This window comes from Centropristis striata, chromosome 20 (assembly GCF_030273125.1).
Source record: "Centropristis striata isolate RG_2023a ecotype Rhode Island chromosome 20, C.striata_1.0, whole genome shotgun sequence".
Lineage (NCBI taxonomy): Eukaryota > Metazoa > Chordata > Actinopteri > Perciformes > Serranidae > Centropristis > Centropristis striata.
This window is the reverse complement of record NC_081536.1, coordinates 30,240,143-30,259,519: the sequence shown is the minus strand read 5'-3', so window position 1 is coordinate 30,259,519 and position 19,377 is coordinate 30,240,143. Positions and strand designations below refer to the sequence as shown.

The 19,377-nt window shown below is 37.8% G+C and overlaps 1 protein-coding gene across 1 annotated transcript; it reads right to left on the bottom strand.

Moving 5' to 3' along the window:
- Window positions 1–4,089: 4,089 nt before the first annotated feature.
- On the bottom strand, window positions 4,090–18,733 carry si:ch211-195b21.5 (zinc finger protein 638). Its single transcript, XM_059359336.1, has 8 exons — window positions 18,393–18,733; window positions 10,702–10,847; window positions 9,908–10,574; window positions 7,878–8,532; window positions 6,847–6,914; window positions 6,085–6,181; window positions 5,854–5,972; window positions 4,090–4,964 (listed from the first exon to the last, which is right to left on the bottom strand). The coding sequence occupies exons 1-8, from the start codon at window positions 18,582–18,584 to the stop codon at window positions 4,437–4,439; spliced, it is 2,472 nt and encodes an 823-aa protein (XP_059215319.1). The 5' UTR covers window positions 18,585–18,733; the 3' UTR covers window positions 4,090–4,436.
- Between the last annotated feature and the right edge of the window lie 644 nt (window positions 18,734–19,377).

The window sequence follows — 19,377 nt, the reverse complement described above, 5'->3', positions numbered from 1 at the left end:
ATTGTGCCATTATCAGACCGCCATTACATTTTTCATCTCGCGCACCCCCTAGCAGCAGCTCACGCACCCCCAGGGGTCCACGCACCACACTTTGGGAATCCCTGCTGTAGCAAACTCTGACATTTATTTAGGACCATTATTAATCACCCAGAGGATTTATAATAACCCATCAACCATGGAGTTTGATGTACAATGTTTCTCAGGATATTCCAGGGATTCCTTTAACACTTAATAGGACACTCATTGAAATACTTCCAAATTACAGAGGATATTACATACAGCCAGAACGTGGACTGGGGAATGTGTAAAAAAAACTTATGGATCCAGGGGAGGGGGGTAATATTTTTTAGAAAAAGTTTATGAGATTAAAGTGGCAAATCTACAAATATGCATATTTATGACATTTAAAGGTTGAATCTGCGAAAAATAAATTGCTTTTTTCCCGAACTTTAAATCTCGTAAATCTGCTACTTTTTTCTTGTAGATTTGCCACTTTAATCTAGTAAATTTGCAACTTCTTTCTTGAAATATTACCCCCCTCCCCAGGTTTGTATTTTTATGTTTATTCACACTTAATATGCCCTAATATGCCGTCATAGTCAAGTTCTCCTGGTACAAGTCACTAAAGAATAACTCTGTTTGTACGACTGTTTCTTGCAGATTTTTTTTTCTAAATTTTTCATTTTTACATTGGAGGTTGAGGTCAATAAAGTTAATATTATTATTATTATATTAGCTGGAAGAAATCCATGTGGTTCTACGACCAAACAGAGAGACATGGGGACCCCAGTTTGATATCCACTGAAGTTACCAAATATAGTTCTTCGCCCGTTAAAGGGTTTAGCAACATTCTGGGTTTGGATGTCCAGGTCAAGGTCAAAGCTCATTATTATATTCAAATTCTACTCGAACCATAGACCCGACCCGGCCCTGGATTAGCGGATGCAAATGGCTTATTAGACTTATTGGCTCCTTCTCCTTAAGATAAACAAAGATAAACAAATCAATTCTGTAAACAAATCAGAAGATCAACAGAAGCGACTACTCCCAAATGCTTGGAGCTGTTGATCCAACCTTTATTTAACAAACAGGATCTGAAGAAATTAAAGACCAAAATTATATATATTGAATTGTATGTCATTTGAAACATCAGTTGTCTAGTTGACTGATGGAGCATCTCCTGTAAGTTGACCATCACCACTTAGACCTCTTATAGGTGCATCTCAATACATTAGAATATGATGGAAAAGTCTATTTCCAGTAGTTCAAGTCAAACAGCCCCAACCAAGTATTGAGTCATATAGATGGACATACTTTTCAGAGGCCAACATTTCCATATTAAACATACTTTTTAAAATTGGTCTTTTGTAAGATTACTTTTTTTTTTGAGACACTGGATTTTAGGTCTTCATTAAATGTGAGCCGTAATCATTATAATTAGAATAAATTACATAAATGAAGACATGAAATGTTTATTCAGTGTGTAATGGATCTATATCGGGGGTCTCAAACTCAAATTACCTGGGGAACGATGGAGGCAGTATCAAAATGACCAAAAGAAAGACACGAAATTACTAAAAAAAAAAGATAAAATGACAGAAAAAAAAATTACTTAAAAAAGACAAGATGACCAAAAAAGACACAAAATGACCCCAAAAATACACAAAATTACTAAAAAAAGACACAAAATTATTAGAAAAAGACATAATTACCAAAAAAGACCCATTTTACGAGACCCAAATTACCCATGATCTATATAATGTGTTATTTCCACTTTTTTAATTGAATTACTGACATAAATAAACTTTTCTATGATATTCTAATTTACTGAGGTGCAGCTGTAGTTGTGTCACCGGTCTCATTCATTCCACTGTGGAGTCTGTTGTCAGGTCAAGTGTGACACCTAGTGGTGAAACTCATGTACTGCTCCGCTCCACTGTTTGGCTTAATATCAAACCAGTTTGATGAGTTTTAGACATGGAAATACTGTTCACTGATGTGTTGGGCAAGTCTTAAAATGTTGATAATGAATAAAGGAGTAAGATGTAGAGTATAGGCCTCAAACTCGCGGCCCGCGGGCCAATTGCGGCCCTCATGACGATATTTTGTGGTCTCCACCTTGATATGAAAATTTAATGTGAGTTTTATATGAATGGCACTTTACCATGTTGTGTGTGGAATGTCCCTTGAATTACTTTTTTTGGTAATTTTGTGTCTTTTTAAAAAATAATTTAGTGTCTATTTTAGTAATTTTGTGTATTTTTTTTGTCATTTTCTGTCTTTTTTAAGTAATTTAGTTTTTTCTGTCATTTTCTGTCTTTTTTGGTAATTTTGTGTCTTTCTTTAGTAATTTTGTGTCTTTTTAAAATAATTTTGTGTCTTTTTTTAGTAATTTTGCATAATTTTTTTGGTCATTTTGGGTCTTTTTTGGGTAATTTTGGTTCATATTGTGATATTGGCAACATTCCTACTTCTTGACCTAGTGACATCGTCAAATCATTGCATTCAAAACTTACTGAAGTTAAAGTCAGAAAATATCAGCAACAAAATATACTTAAAGAACACAAGTACTTGTTATGCATAATGGACCCACTCAGATTGTTTTATATATTCTCAAAATATTGTTGGATAATTATTTTTGATGCAGCATTTTACTGTCGTCATGGTAGGGCTCATTTTAACAACTTAATATAAAGTTATGTGGTTTAATTTATAAATATGTGTGAATATTTGCCTTTAAAATTCAGTGAAGTAGCAGTTTAGTGAAAATACGCAAGTACTTAATTTCAATCGACCACTTACATTTGCAGCATTATTTTTATTATATTATATTTTATTTTCTAATACTTCCATTTTGCACTGAAGAGTCAAGAGTACTTTTTTGTAATTGACAACTGTTGAGATTTGCACTTTACACTACAATTTTGATTTATGGTTGATTTTTATTTATATATAAAAAAACAATGAGTATTTTCTCATATCGTCAATAATATTGTTGTTGCAGAAATACCCTGAAATATATAGGCCATAGAGATATAGGGCCATATATTAGGGCCATATCGCCCAGCCCTGCTTGTTATTACACTACCTGTCCAAAAACATCCCCACCTGTAATTTCCAAACCTGTAAATGTCATCTAGATCAGTGGTTCCCAACCTTTTTCTTGCGGGACCCCATTTTTACCATTGTAAATTTTTGGCGACCCCCTCACTGTGTTTTTGACAGTGGTACAGTCTTAAATTTGTTACCCACCTGCGGTCCACATAGTATCTCAGCCATTTTAATGCAAGCAGGTTTCATCAGTGTTGTGTGGCTTTTTGGCTTGCACAATAAGGAGAGAGCACTAAAAGACGTAACCTTTGACTGCTTCTGGTCCTTCATTAAAACTGTCCATAATGTTTTGGGGCCTGTTTGTGACAACAAGTTCCATTTTTCTGAGGAAAAACTCTTTGGGTTTACCCACCGTCCGTGGATGTTTATTTGTCTGGTGTCGCTTCAGCTTGCAGGGTTTCAAACTTTCATTTGCCAGTTTCTCACTGTAAAAGATGCATTCGGCTCTAATTTTGTCCATTGCTGCTATGAAGCCGAACTCAATGTAACTTTCATGGTACCCTCTCTTTTTCTATTTGAGATATTCAGCGTTCTCGTCTCCCTGACGCTTCACCATTTTTCCATTAGCTCTCAGTTTCTGTTGCTAGGTGAGGTTACCGCCAGGTGAGGTTACCGCCAGGTGACGTTACCTCTGTATATACTGCAGGAGGGATGTTACACACGCCTTTATTCTCGCGATAGTCTATATTTTTAAACTTTATAGTGATTTTTTTATTAAAATAAAAGAAGACGTTTAATGTAGCCCTTATTTAGTTGTTTTTGTCCCACTAATGAATCAAATGCTGACTCATCTATATTTAACACATTAGATTTATTACGTCCCTTAAAATCAAGAGGGCTTCGCGACCCCCCGTGGATCTTTGGCGTCCCCCTGGGGGGGTCGGGGCCCCCAGTTGGGAATCACTGATCTAGATTATTGTACACAGAGACAATCACCTTATCACTCAATAATTAGGATAACATTTCACCATATACATCTTTTTTTACACATCTCTTTATTATAGAAAGTCAGCACAGGACAAAGACTTGTGTCATTTCAGATAAAAATGCAGAAAAGTAAGATATTATTTCATTGAATGAAATGATGGGCAAACTTCAGGCATATCATCCATAACCAACACATAAATCATCTTGTAAAAATCCACTTATTTTAGGCTTACCTCCCTCTGCTGATCACAGGAGTAAAACATAACTAACCGAGGGGAAGAGAAAAACAAACCACAGCATTGGTTGCAGGAGTGCAAAGACAACAGTTGGACCTTTAAATTAAGGAACATCACGTCAGGGATCAGTCCAGTACAGATATGGGAACCATTATATTACAATCAGGACTTCTTCTTCTTCTTTTTATCCTTCTTTTTCTTCTTTTTAGGAGATTTTGTCTTGTGCTTTTTCCCCTTATCATCGTCACTACTATCGCTGCTTTCATCATGTTTTTCCTTGCTGCCTTTGGATGATTTTCCCGATTTTCCGTCCGTGTTTTCCACTTTGACTTTGCTCTGCTCCTTGTTCGCCTCCTCCTTCACCCTCGGGCCCGAGGAAGGAGGCGTCAGTCCGCGGGACACCGTTATGAGCAGCCTCTCCTTCCTCATCTCCTCCTTCAGGGAGAGGTTTCCTCCCTGCTGCCCGGCCCCGTGGCCCCTGCGCTCCTCCTGGGGTTTGCTCCTGTGATCCCTGTCGTCCCTCCAGTCCCGCTGGTGGTCTCTGTGAGCTCTGTGGTCCCCCGAGTCTCGGCCGTAACCGTAACCGTCCTTGTGATCTCTCTTGTCGGACTGGTGTGGGCGCTGAGAGCTGTTGCTTACATGGCTTGAGTGTCCCTTGTTGTCTCCAGCACGCTTGTCCGCCTGCACTTTCTGCTTAAAACACATTAAAAAAAAACATATTTCAAACAGCAATGGAAAACAACAAATTCTCCACTTTGGAGAGAATATTCATGGAAAAATCTCATTGGCTATTTCTGCACTCCATATCAAAAGAGATCATATTCCAATCAGACAGAATGTTGGAGACGTTGTGGAAGCAAAGAGGCGAATCACTATCATATATAGAACCACGTTGGAAATTATATAAATACATGGTGAAAATGAACATATATATTTGATGAAATAATCATGTAGTGATATTCTCAATAGCTTTAAATGATTCCTTGACCCAGAAAATGTAGATTTTGACACCAAGATTGACCTTCTAAGTGGCTTGGAAGATATATTGGTTCTCATAGATTTTATATGGCAGCCATCTTGGATCTGCAATCTTGATGAAGTGGCTCCCATCAAAAATTGAAACTTGATGGAAAGCATGTGGAAAATATGTGATGCTTTTGTCCAGCATGTCACCATTCTCCTCAAATCTGGTCCTAAGCCGCCTGACTAGTATGATACCAGTAACTACAGCATATTCCTAAAAGTGAGCCCGATATGGCCTCCGGAAAAAACGAAACCAGCAAAAATACTGACCGCCCTCTATAAATATTGATACTTGGCGGCCATGAATCGATATAATATTGCCACGCAAAATATCACAATACTATGCTGTATCGATTTTTTCCCCTACCTCTACTTGTAATAGCACCACCTTAAAGTCAATTAATGCTATTTGATATGCCTGGAATTTGCAGCCCACTTTCCAATTTTGATGACTTTATTATTAGGATTTTGGCTGCACAAAAACTTTTTGTGGAGAAAAATAAGAGGAAGAAAGAAAGAAAGTTCTGCTTGATTATCAACATGGAGTTCTACTTACACTGCTGGAGCTGCCATGACGATGGCTGGCTGCATGGCTTTCACCACTTTTTAAATCGCTAATGAACTCCTCACATTTATGGCAGTAAAATCCAATTACTGGTGTCAGAAAACTCAATCCTGCAAAGAGACAAGAAAGGGCAGGGGAGCATAATACAATACGGAGTGTTTAAGCAGCAGAAGAGACAAAAGACAACAGGAAGTATAGGAGTTAATGAGAGAACTGCTTTACCGTCCTGCTTTAGCAATCCTTCCAATTCTTTCATCAAGGATTCAATTTTATTCGCTCTGGCTTGTTTCTCTTTCTTACAGTCCTCCTCATCACCTGTCTGGGAAGCACAAGTAACAATTAACCCTCAACCCTTACATTTCAGTCCTGATGCTACACAAAAACTAATAATGCATCAAAGTCAATATTTTGGCTCATCTTTGACATATCCAAGACTGGTATGTATAAAAATCACCCAGCCACTCAACATTTATTGTATGGAAAATAACCCATTTTTGTGAAAATATCCCATTTATGTGAAAAAAATCAATATTTGTGAAAATAACCCATTTTTGTGAAAAAAAAATAAAAAAATCAATATTTGTGAAAATAACCCAGTTTTGTGAAAATAACCAATTTTTGTGTTTTTTTGTCCAGTGATCAAACTGGCATTTAAAGGGTTAAAATCCTCAAAATAATTGAATGTTTGGTGGATTTGAGCAGGGCGGAAGTTGTTTAAGAGGTCTATGCAGAAAAAAGTTAAAAAAAATATTAATCTGTAAAGTTTTTTTTTGCGTTTTTTTTTGGGAAGTGGACTTATTTGTATATTTGTAAATTTATACACAGTGTATTATAGACCCATTAGAAAAATTGAAATTTGAATTCTAAAATATATCAGAAAAGTGAAAAATGACAAATTTCAACAAAAAATGTGATACCAGAGGGGTTTCACAGTTCTTTAATGTGTTTAGTATGTGCCAATGACGCGGCTTGGGAATCCCTTACCTTGTGTTTATTGGAGGATGTCTGAGATGTACCACTGCCATCACTTTTTTCCCGCTTTTCCTTCGTAGCTTAAAGAAGAGAGAACAAAAGCAAGACAATCGTGAATTTTACATCAAAAGTAAGACAACAAGATAAATCATCATCATCAAGCCCTGTGGCATCAGTTTCCAACGTATTGGATGCACCTCCACGCTCAGATGTCACAACATCTTACCCTGGACAGCTGCAGAGAAACAGATTCAAATCAACTTGATACATGTTATACAAAGTTGCTCCTGAAAGTGACATGAAATGCATAATGTGTGTTATACTTTCATCTTCCGCTGTCCGCTACTGGGCCACTTTTGTTGGACAACTGGCGACTGTAGGGTTGGGTACCCAACTCGATATTTTCAAACATATCGACCAAATGAATTGGTCAGTAGCCGTGTTGGAAAAAATCAATGTTTTGAGTGGGCATATTATATCGATTCATGGCCGCCAAGTATTGATATTTAGAGTTAATTTAGCATCAGTACTTTTGAAGTTTTTTATACTGGAGAAACTGGTATCATATGAAACTTAGAGATCTAAGGATGCAAAATCAGTGGATGTGTCGAAGCTTTGTAGAAAGTATGGGTGATTTATTTATCTTTTTTTTAAGTATGCAATGTGGAATGTCAAGACATTTTCATGTTTGTGGCGTCTCCTATATTTTTAGAACTGGAGCAAAAATGCAGAAAAATGGAGATATTATAATGAGATATTATAAGTGACTACTACTTTTGGTGGACAACTGGCGACTGTAGGGTTGGGTACCGAACTCGATATTTTCAAGCATATCGACCAAATTAATTGGTCAGTAGAGTAGAAGTATTTTCTGCCATGATCCAAAATGCTGATGCTGACTTCTGGGTTGGCCTACAATGGCCCCAATGAAAAGATGTGTAACTGCACATAAAAGACACGGTTGAGACTTTAGGAATAACCTAAGGCATGGTTAGTAAGTATAAAGACTACCAAAACTAGAACATTAAATAGAGGATTCTCACCTTTGATCAGTGACTGTAAAGACTCCAGAGCTTGCCGTACGTTGGGGTTGTTCAGTGCAGGCAGCGCTAAGCCTGCTGCTGTGAGGATCGAACCGGGAGGTGCAGGAGACGGCTGCTTCGCCTCTTTCTGCTCCTGCATCTTAACCATGATCTCGCTGAGGTCTACCTTGCCCAGACCTTTTAAAATGTTCCTTATCCTCTCGCCCTCGCTGCTGTCCAGACCGGCCGAGCCTACGCTCGAGGACGTCGCATGAAGGGGCTGCTTCAGATCGAGCAGATCCCCAAAGCTACTGAACATGGGCTGCTGGTTCTGGTGATGATCTCGACTGCCTGAACTATCTTTTTCCAGTGGTTTGGCACCTTCTCCCATCTGGGAAAATGCCGCAAAAAGTGCGGTAGGGGATTTATAAGCTGGTTTTCCGGCAGCGTCTTCATTCCCATACAGGAACGACTCTTCATCTTCAAGCTCGTTAGCTCTCAGGGCGGTCGAGTCTTCTTGACTTTGAGCCTGGAGCCATGAGAAGTCACTGCCTACTCTGTCGTGGGGAAGCAGCATGCTGTCATTTTCCAACGATGTTGGATTTTCAATGCTGTGCTGTTGCTGATATCTGTGCTTGTCAGGCACAGGCTCCACTTTCTTGCTGTCACCTGAGCCCTGGGCAGAGGTTCACAACAATAAAATACACTTAACACATGGTAGGTCCTTCACTTTGTGATCTAGCTTGGTTTGATGTTTTGGGAAATAATGAGGTACAAGCATGCAACTGATTGAACCACCAGTGATTGTTAAGCCCTTTACATACTCCACAAGAACAGATACATTCGTTCTTGTTCTCAAGGTGGCAAGAACAAGAAAAAAGTTCTTTCTGGCCAGGACATTTCAAACTTCAAGAGAAACTCCACTGCTGAACTCCTGGGAAGTCGTCACAGGGCCCTCCCACTGCAGCACACGTCTCATTCAAAGTCAAATTTCTTTAGGGGTACAACAGGTCAGTACCATTTAATGTACAGCTTTTGTACCCTTACGCCTGGATTCCACTGGATGCGTAACGACTCCGACAGGGGTCTGTCCGCAACGGCTGCGTATCTACGCAGTCCGTCAACACCCACCGGATCCGTCTGTGTCGGAGCTGTTGCGGACAGCAGAGTCCCGAGGACGCACGAGATCTCGCGAATTCAATTGATATAACTGGAAGATAATCAACATCTCCTCGTTAATGACTGGAGACAAATCCAGCGACTCCGTCTTAACCAGCGCTAACGAGATCGGCCGGCTTGTTAACGAGCCGGCCGACCTCGTTAGCGAACCCGAGGTATTTTATTTTGAAAATATACCGGTGTTTTATTTTGTGTCTGTGCAAGACTTCCTGTCCCGAACGATCTGCTCTGTGCTGAATTTATGCGTAGTGCTCCGTCGTCCGACAAAAATAGAAGCTCTGCGCAAGTGTTGCGAGGGCTGTCGGATGGCCCTGCGTTGTCGGACTCATTACGCAGCGGATCTGCAGTCGGTGGAATCTCACACATTGATTATAATGGGTGCGTAACGGCTCCGACGACGGATCTGCAGCCGTTACGCATCCAGTGGAATCCAGGCGTTAGCCCTATCAGAAATAGGGGTACAGTGGGAGTACTCCAATGTATAATCTACATGAATGTACCCCCAAGGGCAATTTATTGGAACTCAACTAACTATGTTGGCTTTTTTGGGGTACAACAAGGGTACAACAGCTGTGTTTAGAGGGTACTGCCACAGTGACAAGCAGTTGTACCCCTGAAGGTACAAATTCTGCCATTATTTGTAACAGTGTGGGAGAGAGAACGCATTTCTCTGATCTTGGGGAGTCTTTAATGATTGTAAAGGCTAATACACTCAGGTCAGCTCAAGTTGAATCTCCAACTAGATGTATGAAACACACACATAAACTGCAATTTTAAGGAATAAAACATTTTTTTAAAAGCAGAAAAGCAATAAGACTGAGAACTGACTGAAACAATTAATCTTGCAGAATCAACAATGAGCTTTTATTTACCTGAATAGTGAGGATAGCATCTTTGAGGGTGGGCAGCCGCTCCTCCAGCTCTTTGCTGTTCATGACCATCTTCAGTCCTTCTAAAATACTGTTTCCTGTCAGATTATTGCTGCTGGGGCTGGGGCTCCTCTTTCTCTTTTTGTCTTTGCCGTGGCTCTTTTCACCACTGCTACTTCGTGACCTGGACTTTCTGGCCCGGCTCTTGCTCCGTACATGACTCTTCTTTTCGCTCCGGCTCCAGCTCCTACTCCTACTTCTGGCTCTGCTTTTGGCTCTGCTCCTTGCCCTGCTTCTGGCCCTGCTTCTGCTCCTTGCCCTGCTTTTGCTCCTTGCCCTGCTTTTGCTCCTCGCCCTGCTTTTGCTCCTCGCCCTGCTTTTGCTCCTTGCTCGACTCTTTCCCCGAGCACGACTCTTGCTCCTCGCTCTGCTCTGGCCGGGTGCTTGGCTTTTGCTTCGCCCCCGGCTCTTGGCACGAGATCTGTCGGGGCTTCGACTACGGCTCCTGGACACAGGCTTCTGAAGCCCCGGGTCTGATTTGAGCGCTTCTTTTAAGGCGCTGGCCGACTTCAATGCATCAGCCAGGTTGTATGCCATGTTTCCTTTGAGATAGTCCGGGAGAGGCTTGTTGGCTGCGATGCATCTCAGGAATTCCTCGCCGGCTCGTTCGCTAAAAAGGACACATGCATGTGTTTCAAACAACAGGAACTTCAGAATATGCATTAAGAAATGAGTGCAAGAAACGGTTTCTGCTTAGACTTACAAAACACATTTAATGCACACACACAGACTTATACCTGCTGTCTGGCAGATGATGTTCCACAGGAGGTGGGTTCCACTGTGGGACCTGAATGTGCGGTGGTTGTGCAGGACGGACAATCTGCTGGCTGCCTCCCAAACCAGTCCCTGTACTATGGTCTATGGAGAAGCTGCTACAGTGGGGCTGAGAATATTCACAATTTATAGAATTTTATAGTGCCGTACAAGACATGACTGCAATAGCATATTTAACCCATAAGAACCCAGACCCATTTATCCTTGAAGGAACATTATGGGGGATATAAAACAGACCAAGTGGACCACATAGAACACATTTCTGATGTTAAAAAAAAAAAAAATACTACCCCTAAATGTCAAAGATCTGTGATGTGACATAAACGTTACATTGGGCGTTTATGGTATTTATGTTTATGATATTTCTTATTTTAAAATAAACAAACTAGACACCTTTTCTGCTTACAGAAACACAAATTTGCCTTTTTCTGATGTATACGTCACAGCGATATTTTTGTTACTTGTTTTATATTAATTTGTTCAGGAATTATGGTCAAAACAGGTTAAATGTAATACAGGACATTAACAGTTTGGAATTGTTAAATGGGTTTAAACTTAGCCAAGTAACAAAAAATAAGCTTTTTGAAATTGGCTACTTTTTCACATTTCTGTTTCCAGTCACAACCACATTTGGAGAAGTCATTTCTTGTCACAGTCACACAGTCAAACAGTCTTGCTAAGGGATTTAATGAGTTAAGGTAAAGCATAAAGCTATATATGTGAAATTCTAGCACATTTAAAGTGTTTGTTACATGCATGTCACCATGGGTTCTTATGGGTTAAGATAATACAGTGGCAAGAAATAAGAAGTGAACCCTCTGAAAGTAACTAGTTTTCTGCATTATTAGTCATACAATGTGATCTTATCTGACAGATGTTTCCTTAAAGCTTTGATAGATGGGATATTATTAAGGTTGGGGTTAAAATAATATTAATGATAATAAGAATTATCACCATCTTCATTTTCATTACCATAGCTGCAATAGCAACACTAAAAATATGACTACTAATGGTAACAATATAATAAAAACAGGGAAATACCACTGCTGGTAATGCTAATCATCACAACCATTGTTATAATAATCTGTAACCCTATCAGAATTGGTATGTTGCAACAATTACACTATGTTTGCTGTTATACATAGATATAATCGTGGTTTGTTTGTGGCTTTGGAGTTGAGATATGAATATATATTATAACATGAATATTAGCTTGGTAAGACCATCCTATCATGTGAGCTCAACATACATGACAGTCTGGTCTTTCTCCCCCATTCCACCTCATTTTCATGAAATTAAAGCAGAAATGGCACGTCCAGAGGAACCAGCCAACACGAGCAGAAATACAGAAAAAGCAGCCAGAAGATGGAGCTCCAGATCAAGAGCAGGAACAAGTTTAACACCTCTTGTCATATTCGCAAAACATCTAAAAGCTAAAAGTAGATCCTACCTTGCTGATTTAGAAATAACTCTTCAAATAAATGGCTTTGTCCATCCTAGTTTTAGAACTCCTACATTTTTGTATTTTACAAAAAGTAGCTGGTATCACCAAAATGTATTTTATTAAAATATGCACATATTTTAATGCAAACAATTCTATCATTACCGTAACATTTAATCATTTTTTCTCATCAATTTTCATTCAGATTTTGTTCTTTATACATTGTTAAAAACCATTATGTTTGATTATATTCTGTTAAATTATACATTTTTAAACAAATGTATATTTATTTTTATAAAGTTTATTAAATACTTATTGTATATAAGTGAGGGGAAACCATGACATTATCTGGACGCAGATATAAAAAATATTATTTAACACAAAACAATGAATTGTGCCTCATTATGGCTATATTGATCATTCATATAAAAGTGAAATATATTTTAGTTTAATAAAGTATGTCCTTATAATCTTCACAGACAGAACTTAGACTAGCTTCATGAGAATCACCCAGTTGTATTAATAAAGTATTGGCTGTTGAGTCATAATGGTGCTATTGCATTTAGTTACAGCAACAACTGTAGCTGTTGTTATACGACCTGGTTATTAAAAGGTGTGAATCAGCGTATCGGCCCCAAGATACGATTTTATCGTGATACTTTAGTCACAATATGATATTATTGCGATTTTAAGCATTTTGCGATATTATGGCAATATAATATATTGCGATTTAACTGATACTTGGCGGCCATGAATCGATATAATATTGCCATGCAAAATATCTAAGCTGTGTCAATTTTTTTAACGCACCCCTAATGGTTATGGGATTATTGTGTGCATGTAAAGTCAGTCATTGAGGAACATTGACCCTTGACCCCAGAGGCTAAATTGAAAGAGTGACTGCCGATGGATTCCAAGATTGAACTTGCACCGAACCATGACTCCTAAACCAAGACATGAACCGTATTGTGACTGTACACCTTTACACTGTTCTGTTTACCAAATGTCTGACTGTAACTGAATATCGCTGGTAATATATGTGGCGTGAGGGTTATGGGAGTCAAGTTTTGATATGCAATAGTTTAGGGACATGGATTGTGCGTTAATTACACTTACTCTACAGTAATTAAGCTTTCATTCTTTTATTTACTTGGTGACAGAACAATAACGGGAAGGTTTGCCTTGTGCCATTACTGACTCAGATACTATTCTGTGCAACCACTGTACTTACATTCTGTGAATTATTCTGCTTGTGTATGAACCACAGCTTGTTGTGCAGCTTGTTTCCAGCACTTGGACCACAGAAAAGATAAAATAACAGCGTAAATAAAGACAAAGTCAACAGGCTTTCCTTATAACATTCCTGTATATTTGTAACTGACACCTCTGAATTCCCTTTGTGACACAAAACAAAGCACAACATCACAAACACATCATCACAAGTTAATAATACACAGTGTAAAGGAAATGATACAATGCATACGATGTATATGAGACATATTGAATGTCAACAAGTAAAATCCATCTGACATCTATAGTTACTATTAATACTGATTAACACTGCTATGATCTCCTTTAGTTAGTAGGTACTGGGAAAGGTCTCGAGTGTGCTTTTTTTTTCTCCAAAAAAGCCTTTAATATATAGATGCTAAACATCATATCTGTCCTTTAGGCCCAGTCACATGTCATTTAATCCCACAGATTAATAGGTCACCATCTATAATCTATTATATCAGAAAATCCACAGAAATATCTGCATATAAAGGGGCAAGGCCAAAATCCAAAGTTAACAGGGATTGCATTAAGATTTTTTAAAAACACCACTTTTCCCCTCAGGTTCCTTTTTCTTCTGTACTTTTTTGACTTCCTTTCCTTTCTTCTGCGGCTCTGCTTTCACCTTTCGTCCTCTTTTTTTCTTTTTTTTTTTACCTCCCAGCGATAGAGGAATGGTGCCAACACATTTCCAGATCCAATGGCTCTGTCAATTCTTGATTCTTTTATTTTGTACTGCAATATATGGGAAGCAATGGAAAAAAACATTTCCTGTTAAAATGCATTGGCCACACATTATAATAACATAAATATGTATCACAATATCATGATTTCTACGACATAAATCACACAAAATTGACTTTTCATTTAATATAATAGCTATATCATAGCTGCAGTAAAAAAAAATTATGTCTTCATATATTAAAAAAGTCTTTAAGGCTACAAAAAGTGTAATATTTGGCATCCAAAAAACTCACTTACCAATTTTGATGTAAAGCAGGTCCATTGTGGTGCCAATGGAAGCAGCTGATCCGGACTGTTCTGACAAATTTGACATCATGCACCCAAAATGACCTCTTCAGTACTGTTGTCGGAGAAATTTCAAGTTTGCAAGAAAGCAGCCAGGCTGCATGTAAAATGATTCAGTGCCAACCACGTCTTCTGATTAAGCAAAATGTCTTTCAACAATTCAAAATTATAATCTAATTATAACCATTTATCTTAATTATGTAATCTCAAGAGGTGTGAATCCCCAGAGGCACCACGATACGATTTTATCCCGATACTTGAGTCACAATACGATATTATTGCAATTCTTAGCATTTTGCGATATGGCGAGTATTGTGATACAATATATTGCGATTTAACTGTTTAACTGCATTTTGTGTCCACACAATTAAATTCAATCAAGAGTTGTTTTGTCCAATAAGAGAAAATTCTCAGTCTATTCATCTCACTGAGAGTCAAACCCACAGACTGACCAACAAAGTATCCAGTCAAACTGAACCGAACTGATATCAAACATGTATGGACGACAACAACTGCAGCATTTTATCAAACGTTCACAAACAACAAGCTTCACTGCTCTCAATTTTTTGAATGAAAAATAAAAAAACCCAATTTTTTTTGTTTATTTCGACAACGTCCTAACACGATATCCTGACGCACATGGCGCCTACAGATTCCTTAGATCCATTAGTTTCATATCATACCAGTATCAAATCATACGAAAATACTGACGCCCCACCGGCTGTCGGAACGCTAACTATCAATACTTCGATATAATATTGCCACGCAAAATATCGCGATACTATGCTGAATCAATTTCCCCCCACCTCTAGTACCCATGTAATTTGGTCGATATGCGTAAAAACATCAAGTTCGATACCCAACCCTACAGTCCCAAGTTGCTCACCTCTACTCCACAGGTTTCATTATTACATGAAAGATTTGTTATTTATACCCGATTTTTCTTTGTCCATCATGTTGTAATGTCAGTGTTGAGGGTGATGCCCACAGACTACGTGGAAAGAAAAATATCTCTATATGACACTATAAGCTGAAGAATAATAAACCACTAATATTTCAGTACACGGTAGGATTACAGTAATTTGTTTGAAACGAGAAATGTACTTAAGAAGCCACGATGCAACCTTTCTCCTGGTACAATGTTAAAGACACAGCCTGTATTCAAAATCACAAACTAGCTATACGCACGCAAACAAATCAAAATCTGCAGTCTGCCAAAAACACTCGCACTGATTGGTAAGTAACCGGACCAAGAAGAGTATAATTCACATGCTTCAAGATTCGTCCACTTTACTACAAGAAACATCACTCGAAATAACTTGGTGTGACTTTTTCCAAATCAAAAACAAGATCTTTTCCTAACCCTAACCAAGTATATATTTTTTAACCCTAAACCTAACCAAGTAGTCTTTGTAGCCGAGTAGTTTTGGTGCGTAAACCTAACCAAACTGTGACCATGTAGAGGGTGTGTTATGTGGGAGCTGTGTACAGTGTAGGGCTGGGCAATAATTCTATATAATAAATTATTGCCCAGCCCGCACCTCAAGTAATGCAGTTTTTTATATATTCTACTGTTTTAGAGAAGTTGATTTCTTCTTTAAAGCGTAAATGTGACATTTTCCTTTCAAGCGATGCTTTGATTTCAGTTCATACTATTCAGTAAATACCAACAAAATAAGTAATCTGTGTGCGTTTCCTTAATTTCTTTAAAATTCACAAAGATACACTCTTTCATTAGAACAAATATCCAAACTTTAACAGTAGCAAATATACAGTACAGTCCAAAACAAAATAATTGTTAATGGTAATCGAAGTAAAATGTTCAGTTCATCGTGATGTTGATTTAAGGTGATATCGCCCAGCCCTATATAGGGGCATTGCATATGTTTAGATATATTAAAAAAACTATATAAATACATTATAGGTGAGACAATATAACAGTGAATTATAAAAAATCATGTTTTTCAATTTACAACGAAATCAGACAGGGTTGTGTTTTATATCATATATTGGTTATAAGTTAATATACATAACTGCTAACATTACTGGACTAAACAAAGCCTCGCATACAACAAACAAATTAACAGTTTCATGCTGCATACTACTGAAAACCAGTATGATATACTGATTTTCAATAGGCACCATGTAGGCTAAGTACTTCGTTCTTCAGAAACGTTAGTACGTTGTAGGCTATTTTTAATATGAATATAAAATATCATAAATTTATAACCATTAACAATTTATAACCATACAATTTTGAGGTACATATACTTTACTTGAGTATTTCTATTTTATGTAACTTTATACTTCTACTCCACTACATTTAGACGCAAATATTGTACTTTTAACTCCACTTTAGCTGACAGCTTTAGTTACCTTCCAATTTTAAACTACAATGCATATTTACACACTTTTTCTTCTTTTTTTAAATCTGGCTTTTTCATTATTTATTATTTTAGAGTTTTATGTTATTAAATTCTGTTGACTGTTATTTGGTTGTTTTTTTTACTGTGTTTTTTAGTGTAATATATATATATATATATATATATATATATATACATATATACACATATATATTAAAGCACACAACATTATATTGAGTACTTAAAATGAGCCATACCTTGACAACAGTGAAACATTGCGTACATAAATGGATCAATAGAAATCCAACAATATATTTAGAATATATAAAACAATCTGGGTCCATTCTGCATGATGAGTACTTTTACTTTTGATACGTTAAGTACATTTTGATGCTGATACTTTTGTACTTTTACTTCAGTAAGTTTTGAAGGCAGGACTTCTACTTGTAGAGTAATTTCACAGTGTGTATTAGTACTTTTACTGAAGTAAGAGATCTGAATACTTCTTCAACTACTACAGATTATTGATGAAGTATGGAAGAAATATCCCATCTTTATTCAAGAGCGTAGACTTTCAGTTTGAGAGCATAATTGTATTCCCTTTCAGTGACACAACTCCTTCTCTTGCTCAGAATTTGAACAGGGTTTTTTTGTAAATAAATCACATTTTGAAAGATATCGTCAGATTATTGTAATGGCAAAATTAAAAAAAATATATATATTTCAGATATATATTTTTTTTCCCCATATCGCCCACCCCTATAGTGATATTGATTTAAAGTGATATCACCCAACCCTATAGTGATATTGATTTAAGGTGATATCGCCCACCCCTATAGTGATATTGACTTAAAGTGATATCACCCACCCCTATAGTTATATTGATTTAAGGTGATATCGCCCAGCCCTATAGTGATATTGATTTAAAGTGATATCGCCCAGCCCTATAGTGATATTGATTTAAAGTGATATCGCCCACCCCTATAGTGATATTGATTTAAAGTGATATCGCCCAGCCCTATAGTGATATTGATTTAAAGTGATATCGCCCAGCCCTATAGTGATATTGATTTAAGGTGATATCACCCACCCCTATAGTTATATTGATTTAAGGTGATATCGCCCAACCCTATAGTGATATTGATTTAAAGTGATATCACCCAACCCTATAGTTATATTGATTTAAGGTGATATCACCCACCCCTATAGTTATATTGATTTAAAGTGATATCGCCCAGCCCTATAGTGATATTGATTTAAAGTGATATCGCCCACCCCTACAGTGATGTTGATTTAAAGTGATATCGCCCTCCCTATAGTGATATTGATTTAAAGTGATATCGCCCAGCCCTATAGTGATATTGATTTAAGGTGATATCGCCCACCCCTATAGTGATATTGATTTAAAGTGATATCGCCCAGCCCTATAGTTATATTGATTTAAAGTGATATCGCCCAGCCCTACCAGTGGCTAGCATTCTGTGTTAGCCTCTTATCTGGATCCTGCAGCTAACGCTAGGTAGCCTTGAGCAGCCTGATCGGTACGTACATTGATGAAATGTCCTCTTGGAGTCCTGTTGTGGAGGAAATGGTTATCCGAGAATGGCCCGCGAGGTGCCGGCGGTAAGTGTCCGGGGTGAGGAGCAGCACCACAGGGCCCTCCGGGTCTGAAGGGAGGGCCGTGGGGCGGCGGGGGTCCGAACGGCGGCGGCCCGTGTGAAGGTTTACCGGGCCGGTACATGGTCCGTGTTGGAGTGCGGGCAAGCTAAGTGCACTATCACAGAGAAGAGACCAAATTAAATAACTTCCGAGAAAATGTGGTGTTTTCACTCAGGGACCCACGATCTGCCGCCACGACGGCTGCCACCGGAAACACAACACAGAACAGCATCCGGGGTAACTCTTTCAAAGTAAAGGTCTTCTTCGGTCATTTGGGTAGTTTCGTTTACATCAGTGGTGGAAGAAGGATTCAGATCCCTTACTGCAGTAAAAGTACTAATACCACACTGTGAAATTACTTCACTACAAGTAAAAGTCATGCATTCAAAACTTACTGAAGTAAAAAAAGTACAAAAGTATCAGCATCAACATGTACATGTTAAAGTATCAAAAGTAAAAGTACTCGTTATGCAGAATGGACCCACTCAGACTGTTTTATATATTCTAAATATACTTTTTTATTATTATTATTATTGATGCATTTATGTCAGCAGCATTTCACTGTTGTCAAGGTAGGGCTCATTTAAACTACTTAATATACTGTTATGTGCTTTAACTCTACGCTATATGAATGTATAGAGGCAGACTCAGCCCATATATATATCTATATATATAAAATTATATATGGTCTATGGTTCCATAGGGTAGTCTTATCCAAGTTTATTTTTAAACCACTTTACGTAACCTACAACATGAATTAATTATTTAATTATACCCTTGGGAAAGAATATTGGTACAAGCATAGGTCCAATCATGTAACCTTTCCCCTTGTATTTACTCAATAACACCATGTCATTAAAACCTTTCATACACAC

Bases quoted from the DNA above. Each gene is read 5' to 3' on its own strand.
- si:ch211-195b21.5 (XM_059359336.1), bottom strand. From the start codon at position 18,584: ATGTACCGGCCCGGTAAACCTTCACACGGGCCGCCGCCGTTCGGACCC. The intron at 10,848-18,392 runs GTACGTACCGAT...GAATATTCTCAG, and splicing joins CAAGAGGACATTTCATCAAT to CCCCACTGTAGCAGCTTCTC. The intron at 8,533-9,907 runs GTAAATAAAAGC...ACCTCTGCCCAG, and splicing joins ATGCTATCCTCACTATTCAG to GGCTCAGGTGACAGCAAGAA.